The sequence below is a fragment of the Centroberyx affinis genome, unplaced genomic scaffold, assembly GCF_046629955.1.
Source record: "Centroberyx affinis isolate AG114_WGS23_722 - 3 ecotype Tasmania unplaced genomic scaffold, CSIRO-AGI_Caff_v1 ptg002036l_1, whole genome shotgun sequence".
NCBI lineage: Eukaryota > Metazoa > Chordata > Actinopteri > Beryciformes > Berycidae > Centroberyx > Centroberyx affinis.
In genome coordinates, this window is record NW_027280372.1 from 19,119 (window position 1) to 40,172 (window position 21,054).

A 21,054-nucleotide genomic window follows, 5' to 3' on the forward strand; every position below is an offset into this window, starting at 1 on the left:
CCCTTTAGAAATGAGGCACAGAGGGACCTGACACTTCCTACAGTGCACAGGTGTCTTCACCCTGCAGATGCACCTCTTAACAGTATCTCCTGGATTGGGTACAATCCTCCCCATAGTGCACAGGCAATGGTTGGTGGTGGTGGTGGAGATGGCTCTGAGTATTTGGCAAACTTCATCGTTTCTGTGGTCTCTGAAACGAATATGGGTGAATGGACGTTTCATGGTGGGGTCGTTCCTTGTCTTATAAAGTTCATTGTGGAGAAGGAAACTGTTGACCACAGCAATGTCCATAAAATGGTAAAAAAAAAGTCTTATACATTTCATGGTTTTGTGGTGGACACTACAGTAACCAATAAACAAATCCACGCCTCCCATGCTTTTGTTGTATCCAACTACAGCGTCGGGAACGGGTACACTCTTGGTCTGCCACACCCCAGCTTCTTCACTTTCTTCTTGACAGTCTGTCCACTGAAGGCTTCATACACTGTAGAACACATAGTCACTTCATACATATCCATTCATTTTACAAACAGAAATTTGTTTTTTCTTATCCACCGCAAATCTCCCCTTTCAGCTTTTTTGGTAGGTCATTCTGTTTTGTCTTTGGAAAACCAACCCAATTTGTCCTACTAGTCCCACAGGCACCAGTGTTTCTTCGCAACGATTCCTGAAAGAGGAAATTGCTGACAAAGAGTGTGTAGCCCCCCCACAAGCTTTGATTACAAAAAAACAAAGGAAGGACAGAATTTGTGGTTGTGACTGTACAAAGTTTGTTGTTGTTGTTCTTCGATGGCTAGTTCAGTGAGTGTTGGTCATAGAGTGACAGGACTTGTACTGTTGGAATCTGTGGAGTCTCAGCTTTCATCAGGCAAATTGTTTGTGTGGGTAGTGTGAAATGGAAAATATCACTAGCACCAAGCACACACATGCACAATGCACGCTTTTTGCTACATGCTTATTTAGTTGCTTGGTGTTGGAATGGTGTTCTGTTTAGGTAACAATTGTTTCGATTGGCTAATAGTCGAGCCTCTTCCATTTCAGATGGTATATCACAAGACTATTTTCTCATGTCTTTAAATGCCTGTGACATGTTTTTTTTTACAAGTGAGGCAGGGTGCCCCCAGATACGGGGGCTCTCGGGAAGAAGAGGTTAAAATCCTTTTGTAGTAAAGTATTGTTGTTTGCACTAGTTCTGTCATGGATCTGTGGGGACTCAAATGCAGACACAGGCGGAGGCAGGAATATAGTACAAAAGGGGTTTAATTGGCAGGCAGTCTCGTAATCCAAACAGGCAGGAGGTCAAAACCAGAAAAGGCACAAAGGTACAGACTAGGGCTGGGGTATTCAACTAAAATTCAAGGAGGTCCAGTCACTAAAATGTCTTCCCATCAAAGGTCCAAAGTATCATAATGTCTAACTTGCTATGATTTGGAGGCCTATAGTTGTTGTATGACTTTCTATCAAATAAAATAAATGTACATTTCAATATCATTTCAACAACATTTATTGATCAATTTCAATAACTTTCCCATGCACACACATTGAATGTGTGGAAAACAAATCAGTAGCTTAAACATAATTAAAATTATCAAAATTATTTTCTAATTTCAAGTAAAAGAAAACAAGACAGTCTTCAGAATAAAATAGGAAAGTGCCTCTTTTTGAAATAGTGCAAACACAACTTTCATGTCCCTTTTACCCATGGCGCAGCCACGGTTCATTTTATGACCAAAGTTTTCCGGCTGGGCGGTGTTTGGACCTTCGGGCCAATCACAGTGCTTAAAAACGAAGAACTCCACTCAACCGACTCAAATGACAAGCACAGACAGTTTAGCCCACTCTGAACCACGGAGCTGACAGGTTGTTGTGAAAAAGTCGAGATGTAAGAAACTAGACATTCTTTCCTATTTTCTCAATGTGAGTGATTCAACAATGTGTTCAAGTGAATTTAACTCGTTTCTATGAAGTAGCACCGTTATGAGCGAAGCTAGGCTGCTGTATTCCTGCCGTCAATCCGTCAATTCTGTCCGTTTTCCGACAGATCAGTGTGACCGCTCCGTCAATCTTATTCTCATTAATTGATCAGAAATTGGTCGCGGTCCGGACAGAACCGTCACTGGGTCCGGATCTGGCCCGGAGTCCACCGGTTAGTGATGCCTGGACTAGGGAAAGCACTGGACGATCTGGCAGAGAACAAAGGGGAATGGACTGGTATAAATGCTAAGGGGATAATTAGGGAATGAGATGCAGCTGGGCAGGGTGGAGACAGGTACCAGGGGTGCATTCCATTTGATAACGATTCCTCCTCGTCTCCTCGCCTCGCGTCTCTTCCTCGACTCCTTGGTCAACGGTCACAGAGGAATCGAGGAGAAGATGAGAGGAGACGAGTGAACCTGGCTTGTCAATTGGAACATCCTCACGCGCCATATTGAACTGACGTGTGAAGCGTTGCGTTGAGGCTCCTCCAGCGCAGGATGACAGCTGTCTAAATTATTCTAAGGCTCATGTTTTATCCACATAAAAACGTTTAACAAAGTTCAGATTAATGTTTAATTCATCTAAATTATGCCAGCCTCTAATGAGCCTTGTCTACCTCATGAAGGTAGAACACTTAAAAAAATCCTAAAAAGTGCCCCATTTCCTGATTTCCGTTTTTATTCAGTTTTTGTTATTCTGTTTGCTGTATGCTACATTTTAATTACGTGAAGCACTTTGTAGCACTGATAAGAAAGGTGCTATACAAATTGTCCAACTTTTGTCCTTCATGCGACTTGGATTAGACAAAGATCATGTGGGCTGTTTGACATCTCACTGGCAATGAACCAAAGTGCTTTCTTTTTATTCCTAAATAAATAAATAAATTCCCAAATAACTATAGATCTAGCTGTAAGGGCAAAATGTGCGATTTAAAATAATAAAATGCTGTGAATGAGGTTTAGTAAGAATTTATTCTCCCAAAGAGAAATTCCATGGCAACACACACAAACACAATTCACAAGCATGATGAAAACTGAATGAGAGACACATCAAAAAAACGTAGCAAACCAACTGGTGATCCAGAGAAGACACAGAAGTGATTCCAGCAAAAACATACCGGCCTTTATGATGAAAATATGTCATGTCATAGCAGCAGGCATTACGCACCATGACCAAAGTTATGAATATGGTGAAAATGGAAACAGAGGTAGGCTACGCCTAAAAGGCAGAGAAATTTGCATTTTATTTTTTTATATAAAAAAAATAACATTGTCTCTAATATAGTTGAAAATCGCTCCGTCTGCTGCTCAGCCCGTGTGTCCTCGGCCGCCTCGTCCCAGAGAAACCTCAGCAGCGCTCTCTCTCCTCTTCGCCTCTTGGCTGCCGGGGGACCCGAGGAAGCTGCGGAGGTCACACATGGGAGCGGGCAGCAGCATCTGATGGCCCCGGTTGCTCATCAGGGGGACTGGGATCGGGGCTAGATGGGGAGCGCACAGTGGCTGACTCCGGCTGCCGGTCCTCCACACATGAGTCTATTAAAGCAGGAGGGAGCGCCGATGGCCTCCCGCCGGTAGTCTCATGCATGAGGGAGAACCAGGGCCAGCTGCAGCTGTTTGCTCCCCATCCTCAGTCCCTTGAGGTCCTATTAGAAAGAGACGTGCATGGTAAAAAAGTTGCATGTGTGCATTTATAGGCTATGTCTATGTCCTAATGAACGGATTTCAGTCAGGCTTATTAGATCATGGAATGTCATTCATATTAATGATAAATCGTATAAAATAACTCCATATAGCCTAACATTCACGTTACTTGCCCCCCCACTCACCCTCTCTATGCGCTGGAGGATCAGCTGGCCATCCCCTCTGTCCCTATAATCACATTCAAGCCTTAAGATCATTTATTTGAAAAAAGTTTGACATCCAACAGATCTGTCAGTATATGAACATTTAACGTATAACCCTTCATTAACAAATGTTCGGCTATCATTTGAAACCTATGCTATTTCTGTTTGAAAAATATATAACAAGTTGGGGCTACTTACACCTGTGGATTTTTTTTCTGCCAATGTCCGCACATTTTGTGATGGTATGGAGGCGGGCTTATATCCGCATGTGCCAATGGTTAATTGACTTCACTCATTATTTCCGCATCGAGGATACACCTGAGTATCCTCTGACCACGCCTTATTGGAGGACGGAGACGAGGAGACTTGAAGGATCCTCCATGCGTTTTTTGACCAATTGGAACATCCGTCATGATGGCGGCTCATTTTTGGATGCCGAGTCAGCGAGGAGACGAGGCGGCGAGGACGGAGTAGAGGACGCATTTTGGCCAAATGGAATGCACCCCAGGTGATGCAGGAGGCGGGAAGGTGAGTAGGCAGACAACAACCGGAGCATGAACTGGTACTGGACTGGGATCTGAAAGACAAACATAAAACACACAACAGACAAGAGGGAACAGGGAGTGGAAAACAAGACAGACAAAACAGAGAGAGAAAAAGAGCTCAAAGAGATGAGCTGGCTGGACTCTCTGGCATTGCTGACTCGTGCAGTTGCTCCCCAATAGAAGGTGTGCTACCAGTAGTGGGCAGTCTTTTTAACCCCTGACACTTCTCTGAGGCATGGAAGTGCAAATATACTGTAGTTCTGAGGTACAATCTTGCCACTTTGGTCAGAGCCTCCCACAACTCAGTCTGCACACTTGCATGTACTATAACAAAGAAGAAAAGCAGGATTTCATCCAAACAAGAGGATGCTGCCGCCAACTGGGCATACATGGATCCAGTCCTCAGAGATATCCAAGTAAAATTTCCAAAAGTTGATACCATTATTTTTTGGTCAGATGGTCCCAGCCTCCAGATGCCATTGGATGAAGTGAGAAAATGAGTGCTGACATCCCTGTTCTGAGAGGAAGTGACATTGTGGATGGAAAGATCTTCCATGAGAAAGTTGGGAGTAACCTTTGCTCCATCCACCTCTACCACATCACTGAAGGGGACATTAAGACATACGATGCACTCCTTACTCAACCACTCAAACCAGTACCAGCGGCGAGGGAAATTCATCAGGTTATTCCTCATGGAAACAGTATCCACTGCAGACCACTGTCATGTTTCTGCAGTTAGCCACAGATATGCGTTTCAGCCTGACAACATTTCTTCAGACTGAAAACACACAACAGATCGATGCCAGGGGACAGATTGAGAAGAGTGATGGAGCAAAGAAAAGAAGCCCTTTGGCAATGTTGATGGGAGAAGTGAGGCAGGAACCCCAACCCCAGAACGGTCCTGAAGGGACTACAGCAGATATATATGCTGGCAACATTAATTGTGGAGACTGGCTTGCAGTCATATATGACCAGTGGTTAGCCAAGGCCATCACTGCGGATACTGATCTGCAAACATGTGCAAGTGGAGTTTTTCCTCCCTCATGGGCCCAACATGTGCTTCCATCCAAAGCAAGGTAGAAAAGATGTTTGCTTCATACCAGTTGAACATATTCTGGTCAAACTGATGGAGCCATCTTCTCCAGGCCTTTTATAGCCAGGAATTGATACAATTTGGTTTGGGTTTGCTTGCACCTAATGAGTCTCATGATGTTTATGCTTGAAAATTGTATTGTACTGTAAGGTATTCTGTATTCTGTGGATCACTCCTTAGCTAGTTTTTTTTTTTTTTTTACCATAAATACAACTGTCCAGGATCAATTGGGCATGAAAATAATGTATTTGTTGCCACTGTCAGATTTCATTCACCACCTTCAAGTCTCTGTCACCTCCATCAGATGGAATTTTTACTGATTTTAAATAAATATTTCAAATATGGTATTTGGTCTATTAAAGAATGTATGTGTCTGAACTTCATTTGTCTAAAATGCACTATATGCTTTAGATGTTTTTACAGCACATATACATGGGCTGAAAAAAAATCTCTGCATCATACACACGCACACTCAAGACGGCACTACAAAACTTTCTTGGCAGGTTTGATATAATGGCCCCACCTTTAGAAACTTTCATATTTATTTCATAGACATGCTATTTCTCTTGGCTTATCAAATAACCGATATTCAGCCTGAAGCTATATACGTGTGTATGTGTCTCTATGGAACATAAAAATAATTGATTTCATAAGAAATAGACGACCAGTTGCTACCACAGTGTAGGTCAGAACCAGGTAGCTGTATTGTAGAAATTACTAAGAAATGGGAAGGTGCTAATTGCAACGAACCATGCAATGACATTTAGTAGAGGACAAATTCATTAGGGTGGTAATGCAATTTCATTACCCTCAATGTGATTGGCTGAGGCTTTGGGTTGTAAAGGTCCATTCGAGGCATAATGAGCTCAGTGATCTGAAGGTTATGGGACTTCGTCACAGCCAGAGAATGATTAGGATCTTAACTCTAACTCTGAGCATTCAACATTCACACACAGCAGCACTGCTGAGCAGAAGGGGGGGGAAAAAAGAACTGGTGTATTTTCAAGGTCAGAACTATTTTCATGGTCAACCCTCAGTGCACCCACACGCTCACACACACATACACACACACACACACACACACACACACACACGCACACGCACACGCACACACACACAGACTGCCAATGCTCAGCCAATCATCTGAAAATACATTTGGTGGTGACATCATCCATAACTAGTGAAAGCTATAAGCTCATTGAGAGATATTGCATTTCCCATAAAATGTCTTCAGACACCAATGCTATTAGGCCAGATATGCCAGGATAAAGAGTATTGCCGCTGCTTTTAAACAGCTTCTGGAAGGCATGTGTCAAGCAGGTTTCCATTGATATTCTGAGATTGTCCAAGCTTAGAATAATGACTAGAACCAAGCCACAACAGTCTACCAGTCATGCTTGTGGGAGAGAAAAGACCCCAGATCATCACAGAAGAGTTCAGAGGGTGAGAAGCAGAGAAATAATTAGAGCTGTCCACTGAAAAGACCCTGAAACGATGAGATGCAGAGATTTTTATTAAGCCAAAACAAGAACTAAGATGAAAGTGTAAAAACATAACTGTGAAAGTTAAGTACAATAATCAAGTGAAAATGGTAAAGGAGAGGTCCACGATAAGTGTGATAGGATAGCTATGTGGGAGATGAAATCTCAGGTACAATCATCAGCACGGAGCAGACGTTTGGTCCCTGGGTATGAAACTGGAGTTAATCTTCTGGAAAAGCTGGATGTCTCCTGGCTTTCTCATACACCCACCTAAAGCCGGCGTGGGCACTCTGAGAGGTGATACTCAAGTCTAACTCACTAAGACTTGTAGACTTTTATGTGTGTGTGTGTGTGTGTGTGTGTGTGTGTGTGTGCGTGTGTGCACATGTACACATATGTTGTGTTTCCATCATGTTTCCATCTCTGTGTGTTTATTTGTTGTTAACCTGGATGCTGTTCTAGTGGGTGGGGGAAATCTTCATGAGTCAGTCATCACTAGTTTTTTTGTATAAAAATTGTCAAATTTAAAGATATTGAACATCTAAAATTCAAAAGGTCCAAAATATCAGTGACTTCAGTCTAAACGTAGTGGTATTGGTATCAGCCTTCAAAAACCCATATTGGTCGAACCCTACTGACAACAGTTCTTGATAATAATTAGTGCAGTGAGTAGAATCTATAGCCAAGGTGTTTTGCTGGATATTAAACACTATTGTAACGTTCATGTCATACTAAGTTATGTGAAGCAGACACACAACTTAAAAACAATTAGCACAGGACAGGTTCACAATGGTTATTTAGCAGTATTTATTTTAAGGTACTGTATGCAAATCTCTGCTTGAACTTAAAATGCTTTCAACTCTTTCCTGCAGGCGATACAAGTAGCAGTTTGCACCAGAAGCAGGCAGAAAGGTCACCAGTCATCTTTCCCCACTGTGCAGGAACAATCAAGGCTAAGGTGCAAAAGAGTCATGAACCTCCACCACAAAACAAGGTCTGGGTTTGGCCTTCTCTGTAAACCATGACAGATCATTAGCCCGCCTGCCTGCACATCTGGTGGCATACACTGATCCCAAATGCCCTAAATCTGTCACCTGGGGGCAACTCAGTAACACCTGTGTAGTGGAGTGTATCTTACATGAAAGGTTGATCTTAATGTCAGCTTTTGTCAACAAGCTCCTTCGCACCACACACATGACCAAGAGACGGTTCTCCATGGCCACTTGAAAAATATAGTAGGCTACTTACACAGTGTTATAGCTACAAGAGAAGTATTGTCTTGACTAAATACTAAATTCAGTTAAAGCTCCATCCAACTAACATCAGTTTTAACCAAACTATTGCAGTTCTTACTGCACACCTGCACCGTGCCTAATACATAGGAGGCATCTATTATCAGCCCAGTACCCAAAAAGCCAGGGTCCAAAGACTTGAATGACTTCTGCCCTGTAGCCTTAACCCCTGTACTGGCCAAGTGCATGGAGAGGGTGGTCACCTCATCCATAGCACAACAACTGGACCCATTACAGTTTGCTTATAAAACCCACAGAGGGACTGAGGACGCCACACTCCCTATGGTCAACATGGTTGCCAGTCACCTACAAAAGACTAACACATATGCACGGATTTTATTTGTTGATTTTAGTTCGGCTTTTAACACGATGCAAATTCATGTAGTCCTGCAACGGCTTCTGGACTTAGGGGTGAGCGGGGGCCTTGTGCACTGGGTCAAGGATTTTTTAACTGACCGCCCACAAAGAGTCTGTGTTAAAGAAGTACTCTCTGACGAGGTTGTTTTAAACACAGGGGCCCCGCAGGGCTGTGTTTTATCTCCAGTACTATTCTCTGTGTACACCAATGAAATGACACTACACAACAGCAATTTCAAGTGGTATAAGTCCAGCTCATTGTTAATGCAATGTTGGAAAAACAAAGGAACTTATTCTAAACCAAGCAGATCCACTCTCATCACTGATACTGTGTGACCAAACTGTGCAAACTGTCAACTGTTTTAAGTATCTGGGAACACACATAGATGACAAACTGAGTTTCACAGACAATGTTGATTTTATATGTAAGAAAGCTAGTCAGAGACTGTTTTTAATTAGGAAACTGAAGGGGTTTGGGGTTGGTCTTGACATTTTGGAAAAAGTGTATGTCATGTTAATAGAGAGCATCCTTGTTTTTAATATCTCTGTCTGGCATGGGCACTTGACTTAAGTAAATAGAAACAAGCTGAACAGGATTGTTAAGACAGCAGGGAAGATAGTAGGCTGCAAACAAAAGCCATTAGATGACCTTTACAGCACAGCTGTACGCAGGAAAGCCCTGTCAATCATTAATGACACGACACATCCCCTCCACCCTGAGTTTGAGTTGCTCCCCTCAGGGTGACGCTATAGAATACCCCTGGCAAAGAAAAAGATCTACAAGGGTTCTTTTATCCCAAATGCAATTAATGTGGTCAAAAAACTACAGTAAACTTAAATATGGCAGTGTAGGCTGTACACCAGGGGTATGAATGCACTGTTACAGTACAGCTGAGAGATCTTTGCTCTGTTAATGTGATGTTTTGTTGATGTTTTTTAACTTGTGGACATGTTTGTGTTTATATTTTCCTGGGTGAGACCAAGGACAATTTTCCTGCCTCGGTTGGACAATAAAGTTTATTCTATTCTATTCTATTCTATTCTATTCTATTCTATTCTATTCTATTCTATTCTATTCCTAACCACCTTTATGGTGATAGCATAGGCCTGCAGTTGAAATAAGAACAGACCCACATGCATGAAAACTACCAGGGAAATGCCAAAGACAGCTTTCAAGGAATTATGTCAGTTATGTATGTTAGAAATTCTTTCTCTCAGTACCAGTGTAAATTATCATATGGGTCAATAAACTGTCTTCACTTTTGCTTGCAAGCATTAAAATGTGATCACCTACCCTGCTGAATAATAAAAAGCCTAACATAAGCTTTTGATCATTCAAGTGATATCAGTGGCAATTTGGGCTATTGCATAGGTCCTACCTGACACCTTGACCCATCCTTGATGAGACATCATATCCCCTGCTTTACTGCTGTGAGGTAGTGTCTAAAAATTAACAAACCATCACCGGGCATTGACAATCATCTTGACAGCACTCAAACCAGCCTAGAGTAAGTCAATTTCCCACAATTAGTAGTACATTTGCATGGTCGGGAGTAGCCTAACTATTGACTACAAAAATGATAACTGCAGTCTGTTGGACTCTGTTAACAAAAACGGCAATCAAATTAATATTGTAGATGGCTGGTGTTGGATTACTTCAAATGTGCTATATTATGAGATTATAGATAGTAACATAATTTTTCATATCTTTACATAATTGGTTCATACTACTGCAGATGGTGCAATGAACACTAGTGAAATTACACTCAAAATTGAATAAATGCTTGCTGAACTGGACATATATGAATTATGGATTTAAATACCCCAGATTAAAAGAAAGTAATCACATCACATTACTGAAATTGAGTAATCCAGTGGATCATGTCACCGTTGCAATTCTACGCGGGCAGGTAGTGACACATTGCCTGATTTCTCAGTAGGCTATGTAAAAATATGTACAGTATTTTCTGTGCACACATCTCTCATCAATATGCCTACTGTCCGATGCACCGACCTTAAATGCCCAGTCAGCGGTATGGGGTGACAGATTCCCAGCAGCCTTCAAAAGTCATTGACCTCACTGCTGCTGCTGCTGTCACCCTGCAGGTATTCATAAAACCCAGGCTACTTTTCATAATTGCATGGTTGGTCTCATTTACAAACTGCAGTGATGCCACTACACATCGCATTTATATTCATAACGCCATAATTATATACAATTTCTATACATGCAAGCATTCTAACTTTGATATAGGTTTGAATGTACAACAGCCTCAGCAGATCAACTGGTAGTGTTTGGTGTGTGTCTGCGTGTGCAAGCTTACATGTCTGTATTATTTCATATACATTTCATATTTTAGATATAGTCAAGATATAAGTTTAAGATAAAAGCAGAGGACAACACTTCACATCAAACAGATAGATCTGCTGCTTTCTTGTTATTGCTCTGTCATCATTATCCTCGTTTTATTAACAGACTCAGTGGGAGCAAGCTATCAGCGTCTGGTTCTTGCAGCCTATTCTTAATTATCCTGTTCCCAACTCTGTACCCCATGGAGAATGTAATGACACACAGCAAAATCTAAGATTCAGCCATATGTCACTGGGTTTACACAGGCTGAATGATATTCATGTGGAACTGTAATGTAATTATTTATTCACCTATTCTCCAAAAATGTGTATCTGATGAAGTCCAATATAGTGATTTGTGATAAGCTAATCAGTGCATTGTTCACTGGGGTAGGTATTAGTTGGCAATGCTGATATTATACAGAAATCAGCATGCCACTATTACATACTAACATATAGGAAAGTCATATTGGTCCCTGTATGTCAGAGAAGTTCACTATACATGAGGCTGCCCCTGATAAACTCTCTGGTGTGGAAGACAAAGACATATTCCTTCTCGGCATGCTCCTCAGTCAGGAAGAATTATATAGAGTAGAGGCAGCTAATTGACAGACACTGATTACTAATTGCTTATTGTAAATAATTCACGTGGTTGTATTAATGTGATGTGTGTATTCTATATGTACTGAAACAGCACCCTCTAGTGAGCCTTTAGTCAAATTGCACAATACTTTTTCATTTTGCAATATGAAGAACAATAACACAATAATTATGGTGTCAGTTCTCAGTGGTCACTCATACCTACTCACTCCTACTCATCAACTATGTTTGGCATGCACACACATGGCAGTTACACACACACTTTAAACATGTACAGACACATCCATGTGAGCACAGATGAAAGTATGGCTACATACACATTTACACACACACACACACACACACACACACACACACGCACGCACGCACGCACGCACGCACGCACACGCACACACACACACACACACACACACACACACACACACAAACAAACAAACACAGCTGTGTCAGACAACTGCCACCAAATGGCCTAGATGTCCTGACCTGGTGGGGAGGATTATGGTGGCTCTACAGACACAACACCTGACTTAACCATGTCTGCAGTTCCTTTGTTGGGACCTCATGCCGGAAACACTTTCTGCAGACTGAGGCCTAGGGCTCAAATCTGTTTTACTGGAGTAAGCAAGTATGGCTGCCAAGTTCTGTATATCACCACCAATGTAGGATGGTAGTATTTTAGATGACTAAGATTAAAGCAGCTTTTAAGGTTTAATTAATAGGACATTTAAAGGCAAACTCATTTGTTACTTCTGTGGTCCTGCCAGTCCAATCAATATCTGTGAAAGCAAGAAATGAGGAAAAACAAGTCTCTGATCTGTGATGCTCCCAAGGTGTACAGCTGAGAGCTGATTAACAAATGAATTCGTTTTGATTTGATTTGTTATTTTATTTAGCTTTTATTTGGCTGGATTAGTCCTGTGGAGATGGGAGACCTGGGCTGGACAGCAGCAGTACATTTACAGAGACAACAATGAAAACATTTCATATTAAGTCATAAACAATTTAAGTGAGAGACAGAGAAGAGGGAGAGAGAAAGAAAGGGAGAGAAACAGAGACGATAAACAGCAGGACAGTCCTAACAGTCAAAACATGTACATTAATTCCCAGAAAATCACCCTGGGAGCTGTCACAGTCGTCTGAATTTGTTAATTTATCCTCATTAGAGTTGTGCAGCTTTCATTTGAGACTATGCAAGACAGCAGTAAATGTTTTATTAATACAGGCTGAATAAACATGGAGCATGGAGTAACATACATCAATGCTGAAATTCAGTAGTATTGCCCTTTGAGCCTCACTGCCGTGCACAAACACCATACACAAGGCAAGCATTTTTTTTGTAGTATCCACATCATTCAAACCAATAAAGGAAATGTCAACACCTGTGTACATGTTTTATGGGCAACAGGGTTTGTTTGCTCCCCTGCCTCAGCTTTAGAGATCAGTAATCTATCGTCCTGTATGTTTGTATAGATTGCTCTGACCTTCTGCCTGCTTCAGAGTGCTGCTAACCAGGTCTTTCTCTTTCAGGAGGCCTTAGTCCGTCTTTATTGCCTGTTCTGAGAAGAGCAATTTAATCACAACAGAGATCATGATGCATAAACCAATGTTTTTTCAGTGAAATACTTTGGACAAATCGTGGTCTTATTTCCCGTGTACACCCGAGCACAGCATTACTTTGAAACATTTAGTCTTACAAAGTTATTTTTGAGAATTGCTTTCAAAATCTCTTGAACTCCAAATAAAACAAGATAATCTAAGATGATAATCAGAAGTTATATTGTTTAACTCAGTGTGGAAAGTGCACTACTATACTATACTGTTTACTATATAGCTTCATTGTGGTACAGCACAAAATATTACTATTTTAAAACTGTAGTAAAAGCTGAAAATAGACACGTAGAGGAATGCGATGAGTTACACATTACACCATTTGATCTCTCCAAAATATTAAAGATACAGTCATCTTAAATAAATACATAAATAAAAAGCAGAACTAAAGAGCATCTTTCATCAAAAGCAGAGTAGTCTATGTTCATTGCTTGTGGAGGCTGGAGTAATCTGCACATGAAGTCCAACAGCGCGCCTCTTCAGAAGATCACAGATCTCCATAGTATATTCTGGGGTTTACAGTGATGAAATGTCAGGGCAAGGTAATAGTGTGAATGTCATCTAATGAACAACTGTTCAGTAGAGCGCCTTCAGTACCCTTCGATCTGAAGCCTTCAATCAGCAGCCCGTGCACAAACGGGTTCAGTTTAATGATCTGTCAGTCATCTGGAATGGCTTCATCCATCCACTTCATGTAGGCCAGACTGCCGTCCTGCACTGGGAAGCTGAGGACCTCTGGGTTCGCATAGGGGTGGACTGACCTGGGAGGGACACACACACACACACACACTTAGTCACATAAGACATAGCATTCATTCATATAGATATTCAATAGAGCCCAAATCTATGCTGGCCATTACAGCCATTACAGTTCATATGCTGTATGCCATAGTTACAATGTGAAATGATCAATACAAAAAGCAAAAGAATCCCACCTCACATAATCTATAACTTTCTCGATCCTGGAGGTCTTCGTTTTCACCAGCTGCAACAGAAATGACATTTCAACTTACTGTCTCTGCTTGTAGTTTAACAGTGGAAAGTCAGCTCACTATTTGAGAACTTTTTGATTACAAACTTGAGGGCAAAGGGCTTTCTCAGTAAGCTTACCATCAGAATTTCAGTTGCATCTTGGACTTCCCCTTTCCAATAATACCTAAAGAACCAAAGATCGCAAGACATGAGAACTGTACTGTTCACATGTACTACATTCATTAGAGGCTGAAGAGCACCGGTATGGGGTGCAGAGCCTTTAAATTTCATGTAAAAGCTTTCCTTAAACTGTTCTTTCTGACACAAAATTCCAGTCAAACCATGCACAGCTATCTACAGCAGCCTGCGACTGATTGACAGCTGGCCAAAACCACAGGATTGTCCTCAGTGATACTGTCAAACTGTTCCCTACAGGCTATTAAAGTGTCAGGTGCAAAACTGCTGCTGTGCTTTTAGCCTTTTGCTCTTTCTCATGGATTGGAACAGCAAGAATTGGAACAGCAAGAGTGAATCAACTAATCTGTGCTGGCCAATAGAGCAATATGCAGCATTTGAGAATATTGAAATAAAAGTAAAAGTGTAAGACCAAATAGGCCAAGTTAGAACTGAAACCCATTCCCTGCAAACACACACACACACACACACACACACACACACCACACACCACCACCACCACCCCAACCGCTAAACTAATCCAATGACATCCTGTATTTTTAGGCTAAACCTTTGTCTGGTTAACAGGTTTAACACTGCATTTCCTTGTCCTTTGTTCAGCCCCCCTCCATCCTCCACAGCCAGTGTGTCACACTGCTTTGTGATTATGCATTAACAGGCACGGCTAATCCATGCATATAAACATATGACCACTTTTAAGGCTAACTGCCTCTCGCTCTCTAGTGTTAGGAAAACTGATGAAAGCATTCGCATGCAGCCCATTCACCTCAGTTGTGGTTTCCTAGGTAACCAGTATGCAGTGGAGAGAAAGAAAAGAGAGAGAATACACGACACATATGTGTGTGTGTTTGTGTGTGTGTGTGTGTGAGTGTGTGTACCTGTCTGCACAAGTGAGGTACAATACAAAAGCCAATCTTAGTGGTCGGGGGTCAGCTGGGGAGCCGATGGTGTCAAGTTGGGGTCAAACATAACTTACATGGTGGAGGTCCGGGGGAGAATGTTAATACTGGCTGCCATCCTCCTCTCCATGATTGCCCTGTGAAGCGATAGGGTGGCAGGGAGTTGGGAATGAGATGGAGGGGGGCGGGCATGAAGAGTCCGGAGGAAGAGAAATTAAACACTTACAAGCCACCCTCGTTATGTTGCTCTTCGAGAGGACCGCAGGAAAGAGTTTTATGCAATGAATTAGGAAAAGATATTACACACTGTTTTCTGTTATAGCTCAGCCAATATTATAGTTTATTAGCAGCTCCACCGTGCCCCTCCTTTAACCGGTGGCTGTGAGGGAGGCCATTTACATATCTGGCAACCTCACCGTGGCTACTTTCTCTCTTGACACATGGTAAATAGATAGAGCTCATTTACATGCAGCTAAAATGCCAACAGAGGAGTGGGGAGTACAAACACAGCGCTCCACTGGTTTAAGGCTTGACAAGATTGTATCTCTAATCTAGACACACACAAAAATAACTTATGACTGGCTGATTTTAAATTGTTTAACTCATTAGTGCAAAAACAAGCCATACCAAAGCCATTGAGTTTGGGTAGCGTTTGGGAATAGTCGGAAAATTTACATCAGTAACAGATAAGTTAAGATTTGTGCGGAAACAACAAAATTATGGAATAAATAAACCATGTGTTTGTAATGCTTGGTTACAATTTACCACCTCAAAACAATAATCTTATTAAAAATGATTAATACATTTCCCGTTAGCACATACAGCATGTTCTGACACAGTAGTGTGGTGCACATGGGAAGCTGTAACTTGGCATGTGTTGGCATCACTGCTGTACCTGCCAATGTCCTTGGCTGCCTGTTCATTGGGGCTGTTGATGAGAAGGACAGAGTGGTGGCCCGGTACGTAGCTCCCCGTGAAGGCAGATCGGAGCTGGACCCCGATGGACCACAACCCGGGGTACATGGACACGGACAGGACCAAGAGCTGGAAGGGGGTGGGATGGAGGGTGTGGGTGCGGGTGCAAGGGACAACCACATCTCAGGGTGTTGGCGAGTCACAGCAACGTCACCTAATACTCATCATGTAGCACGCTGAGTTCAGGTCTGACGAGGTGAAATTTGTATCTGCAGTGGCTATTTTATGTGTGGCTGAGAGAGAGTTAATTCCAGGTTATTATCTGTTACCCTCTGAACACATTGCCACGTGTTGGATAGCGTTCAGTATTTATCCTCGTATCATTTGGCGCCGTCTGTCACAACTAAACGAGTAGGCCTAGATGCGGTGGCCAATTGATAATCTGCCCTGCTTGTGCCCAGCATCATAGTCAGGCATGGATGCGTCGTAAATGCACCACTCGACGTTTACAGAAACAATTAATAATACCTAAATTTATAATTCAAAATAATTTCGCCTATCCGATGCCAAAGCTCTCATTTGTTATGGCTTAATAACGACATGGAGTGGCTGTTCTGAAGCTTTTCTAGAAGTTTTCAAAGCAAAGCTCTCCACAAACTGTGAAGTAAATAATGCCGGTAGCCTAGCCACGGTAGTGCACTACTTACCAAACATGACATCAACAACACCGACCGAAGGACAGAGTGAAACAAAGTGTCTTTATGGCATCGCTGGTACAACCACTCCATCCTACTACTGGCGACACATGTCATTCCCACAGTCCGGCTGGTGCAGATAATAACAGTGATAATCTGTGCTGAACTTCTTCCATATGCCCGATGAGAGTTACTTTCTTCTACGTTAATTAGTATTCCCCGCTGTTCATAACACGGCGAGCCGGATTCATCAGCTGTTTTGTGAGAAAAAAAACACAAAGTTTACTTGGAATTGTCATCGCATTTCCATAGAAAAGTGCAGAGTGTTGACAGGTAGGGTCGTACGGTCAACGGCAGTGATAAATCTCTGCGCCTTCCAATTGGTTTCTTGACACTTCCTGACACACCAGCGTCCAATCAGATGGCTTGTTCACCTCTGCGGCCCTGCCTCCGGGCCTGGGTCATAATCGGCTTTCATGTCTAATAAACACAAGTGCTTTTAGCTGGGTGCCCACAAGGCATGTTTGTGAGGGGAATAACAAATAATGAATTGACTAGACCAGAATAGACCAAACCTGACCAGACCAGACCAGACAAGGCCAGAATAGAATAGAATAGAATAGAATAGAATAGAATAGAATAGAATAGAACTGTATTTTCAGGTGTGGAAATCTAGATAATCCTAATGAAAAATCACTGTAATATTCCTATAATTCCTATAATATTTCTATTACTATAGGGACTTACAGTGTGTCTACTCAGTAGTGACTTATAGTAGTGACCTATTAATAGTGACCTTATTATACTTTGTTTTGATTAGTTTTTTTTGTTTTTTAATCTCTTATTGCATCACTATATTATGTCTATGATATTCCTATAGGGGATTTGGGGTTTTGCTGTAATATTTGTATAGTATGCTTCTAAAATGTATTATATGATTACTTTTTTTTGCAAGAGAACAGGAGAACAAATGAAGAAATCGTGCAAAGGGTTCATATTATACAGCATAGAAAAAAACATTTTAATCAGCAGTCTTCTCAAAGCCTCACTAATACAGGAATAAAATTCTTATAAGCTCTTTAGTTGCTTTAGTTAGTTGTAAACTTTAAAGACCTAAAGCCAACGCCCAGGCAGTAAAACCTCAAAGACACCATTTATGTAAATGATATTGAAGTTTAAGGCACGCTTGTTACAAAGTAAGCCAAGCTAAGTTATCAGTCTGTTGAGAGCAGAGGAAGGGGAAATATTGGCTTTGACTGGCATGTAATTACGAAAATTTTCATTGCTGGGCCCACAATAATAATTCAGTTTAGATAGGGTATTGGTCCACAAGCAAATATTTTCATTTCAATTTTTATAAACTTCCCTTACATTTTTGCTATAGTGCTGATTATTCCCAAGCCCCAGTAGGGAAACACACACACACACACACAGACACACAGACACACACGCACACACACACACAAAGAGCTAATAAACATGCCCTTGGAGCTTGAAGGGATTCAGTGTCTTGCTGATGATAGCAACAGGCCAACTATGACCCCAATACAGCAGCTATGAATGTGAGCAAAACCACTTGAAAAGAGTCTTCTCAGATCAGCAGGACACTATACTACATACACTGATTCATTCACTCTCACACAGTCACACATACATGCACAGGTGTGACCCCCCCCCCCCCCCCCGCCCACACACGCACACACACACACACACACACACACACAAACACACACAGGCGCACACACACGCACACACACACACACACACACACAGTAGGCGACTTCTCTTTTCAGATAAGCTAACAGAAAACTCAAGGATTCTGCTCGGCTGCAGGGGAATGAAGAAGATATGGATAAACGTGAATTGTGGAAAAAAATGAATAATTCAGAAGTGAATTGTTGATGCAAGAACAAACCCAACTGATATAGCCTACTTGGCATGTCTTTGGCATTCAAGAAGTAGAAGTATGGCAAGAAACTAGCCATGAGGAAACAGATTTTCTAGTCCAAGTTTAGAAAAGAATAATGTGAGAATTGTAGCTCAATTTGAGGACTGATCAAAAGTTGTAATATTAAGGGCCTGATGGGGCGTGTGCTGATAGAAGCAGGGGAGTCAGTCCTTGGAGCTTTGGGTTTTCAAATAATGACCATTTTCTGCACGGTGTCCACAGGGTGGAGTTGTGGATCCATGCATTCTCCTCCTATTCATCCATTCCTCCCATCGTGAATAAATAAAATGTAGAGTGTTCATTTAGCATGTATAAAACTCTCCAAAAAGGCAGAATCGACTGAAAAGAAATGTAAATGCTCCAACACAGCAAGTTGTGTGACTCATCCCAATTCCCTTTTTTCTCCACCCCTACCCCACCAGCTTTGTGTACTGTGTTTTGCCTGTCTCACCCCGGCCCCCTTCATCTGTCTGAGACTGAACAGATCAGAGAGTTAACAGCAGGGGGCGCCACGGGAGTCACAGCCTCAGAACAAACCAATTTATTTCCCCAGCTCACACAGACTTCATTTGAGAGCCCATCAGAGAGCTCCAATAGATCCACTTAAGCCACTGTTCCCCAACATGAAAGAAAGCGACCAAAATAGAGAGATGGAAAAAAAACAGGAGAAGAGTTGGAAGAGAGGCGTTTGATCTGCTCGTTCTGGGGCATCACTCGGAGGGGTTCGGTTCCCCCAAGGACTACTGAGGACTCTATTTGTCCCTTAGAAGTCTAGTATGAAAAATAGGATAATATAATATATAATTTTATTTCTGTTTATGTTTCTTGTCTGTTTGTATATAATGAGGCCACAAGGTCTTGAGTAAGAGCAGAGACGAGTAGAGGCGAGATGAGGAGAACAAGAAACTGGTCAGAGGTTCCTCGTCTGACTCGCCGTCAAACTGTAATTGGCCCTTGGAAGTTGTATTGCACTGAAATGAAATGAAAACTAGCAGCAAAGAGGGGAGAATTAGAGAGCGGGATATAGACGAAATAGAAAAGAGTTGGGCGATGTGTTGTTGCACAGAAAGAGAAAGGCTGGGACGAGGAGAGTGAAAAATCTATGAACAGCTCGGCGTAATTCTATTTTGTGGATTCCCTCACTGTTGTTGCCTCTCTCCCTGTGTGGCAGCAGCAGCGTTGCAGTGAGGAGGGGGGGGGGGGCTGAGGCAGGAGAGGGAGGGACTGGACCGTACCGGACACGCAGAGGTCAGGTAAGTCCTAATGAAGGGACTTCCCAGGCTGTGATTACCTCTAAAGGAAGAGACTGGTCCTCCCACAGAGGTTAATTAAAAGAGTCACAGGGGCCGAGCAGGGAGGTGCCTCCATCACCGCTCTGAACCCCGGTGACCCCTCCATCCTCTTGGACAGACATAGCCATCCATCACCGCTGATTCCTCAGCTGACCGGCTGCTGCTGGTGCCACCGCAGTCCCCGAGTGACTCAAAACAAGCGGCGTACGTACGTAGCAGTGCCACAACTCTGACAAGCAAGGGGAGAAATCACCACCAGTAAGACCCTCGCTGCGGTCCCCTAGGTAACGCGACCTCTACCCTCTCAAGGATCAGACGAACACCATATCTTCTCCTCCACCCACCGTTCTCTCGCTCTGTCTTCTTCTCTTTTGCCTTCTGTGTCACACCTGCTGGAGCAGATGGGGCAATTTATCAGGAAAGCTGAATTGACTGTACGATGTTTCTCTCCTTAGCTCTACAGAAAAACCTGGGAGATGCTGACCGTTTAAGAGACAATATATATGTTTGTTTAGCAACATGAGTGCATCAAAACCATAGGTGGGCATTAAAGTGTCAATGCTTTGCCACAAGAATCTAGCAGTTGAGAATCTAGCAGCATCGGCTTCCACACCCATGGTGTGAAAGAATCACCCACCATCAACAAAGAAAAAAAATCCCTGCTGAGAAGAAAGATTTGTTGTACCTATTTCCCTATTTGGAGGCGAGGACAAAGAAGCGACAGTGTGCAAAAAGAAGAAAAGTAGAAAGGACACAGAGAGTGACTGTGAGAGAGAGAGAGAGAGAGAGAGACAGAGAGAGAGAGAGAGAGAGAGAGAGAGAAACATAGTGTTTTGGTTGATTGGCTTTGAGTGAGGACAGGAAGCCTAGAGCAGACTTAAAGAAAAAAGTTAAACATTTTCATAAATCCGTTCTTCTGGAGTTCACCTGCTGTGAGGGAAGGCTTAAATCACGTCATGCTTGATTGGTGAGAGGAAGAAGACGATCCTGAGT

General features: G+C 42.3%; 1 protein-coding gene across 1 annotated transcript; it reads right to left on the minus strand.

Moving 5' to 3' along the window:
- Nucleotides 1-13,803: 13,803 nt before the first annotated feature.
- Nucleotides 13,804-16,938, minus strand: LOC139654096 (protein CutA homolog). Its single transcript, XM_071531131.1, has 6 exons — nt 16,834-16,938; nt 16,107-16,255; nt 15,289-15,348; nt 14,256-14,301; nt 14,081-14,130; nt 13,804-13,906 (listed from the first exon to the last, which is right to left on the minus strand). The coding sequence occupies exons 1-6, from the start codon at nt 16,936-16,938 to the stop codon at nt 13,804-13,806; spliced, it is 513 nt and encodes a 170-aa protein (XP_071387232.1).
- Between the last annotated feature and the right edge of the window lie 4,116 nt (nt 16,939-21,054).

Coding starts and splice junctions, on each gene's coding strand:
- LOC139654096 (XM_071531131.1), bottom strand. CDS start 16,938: ATGACATGTGTCGCCAGTAGTAGGATGGAGTGGTTGTACCAGCGATGC. Junction 16,256..16,833: donor TGTTGTTGATGTCATGTTTG/GTAAGTAGTGCA, acceptor ACCCCCTTCCAG/CTCTTGGTCCTGTCCGTGTC. Junction 14,131..14,255: donor ATGCAACTGAAATTCTGATG/GTAAGCTTACTG, acceptor TTTCTGTTGCAG/CTGGTGAAAACGAAGACCTC.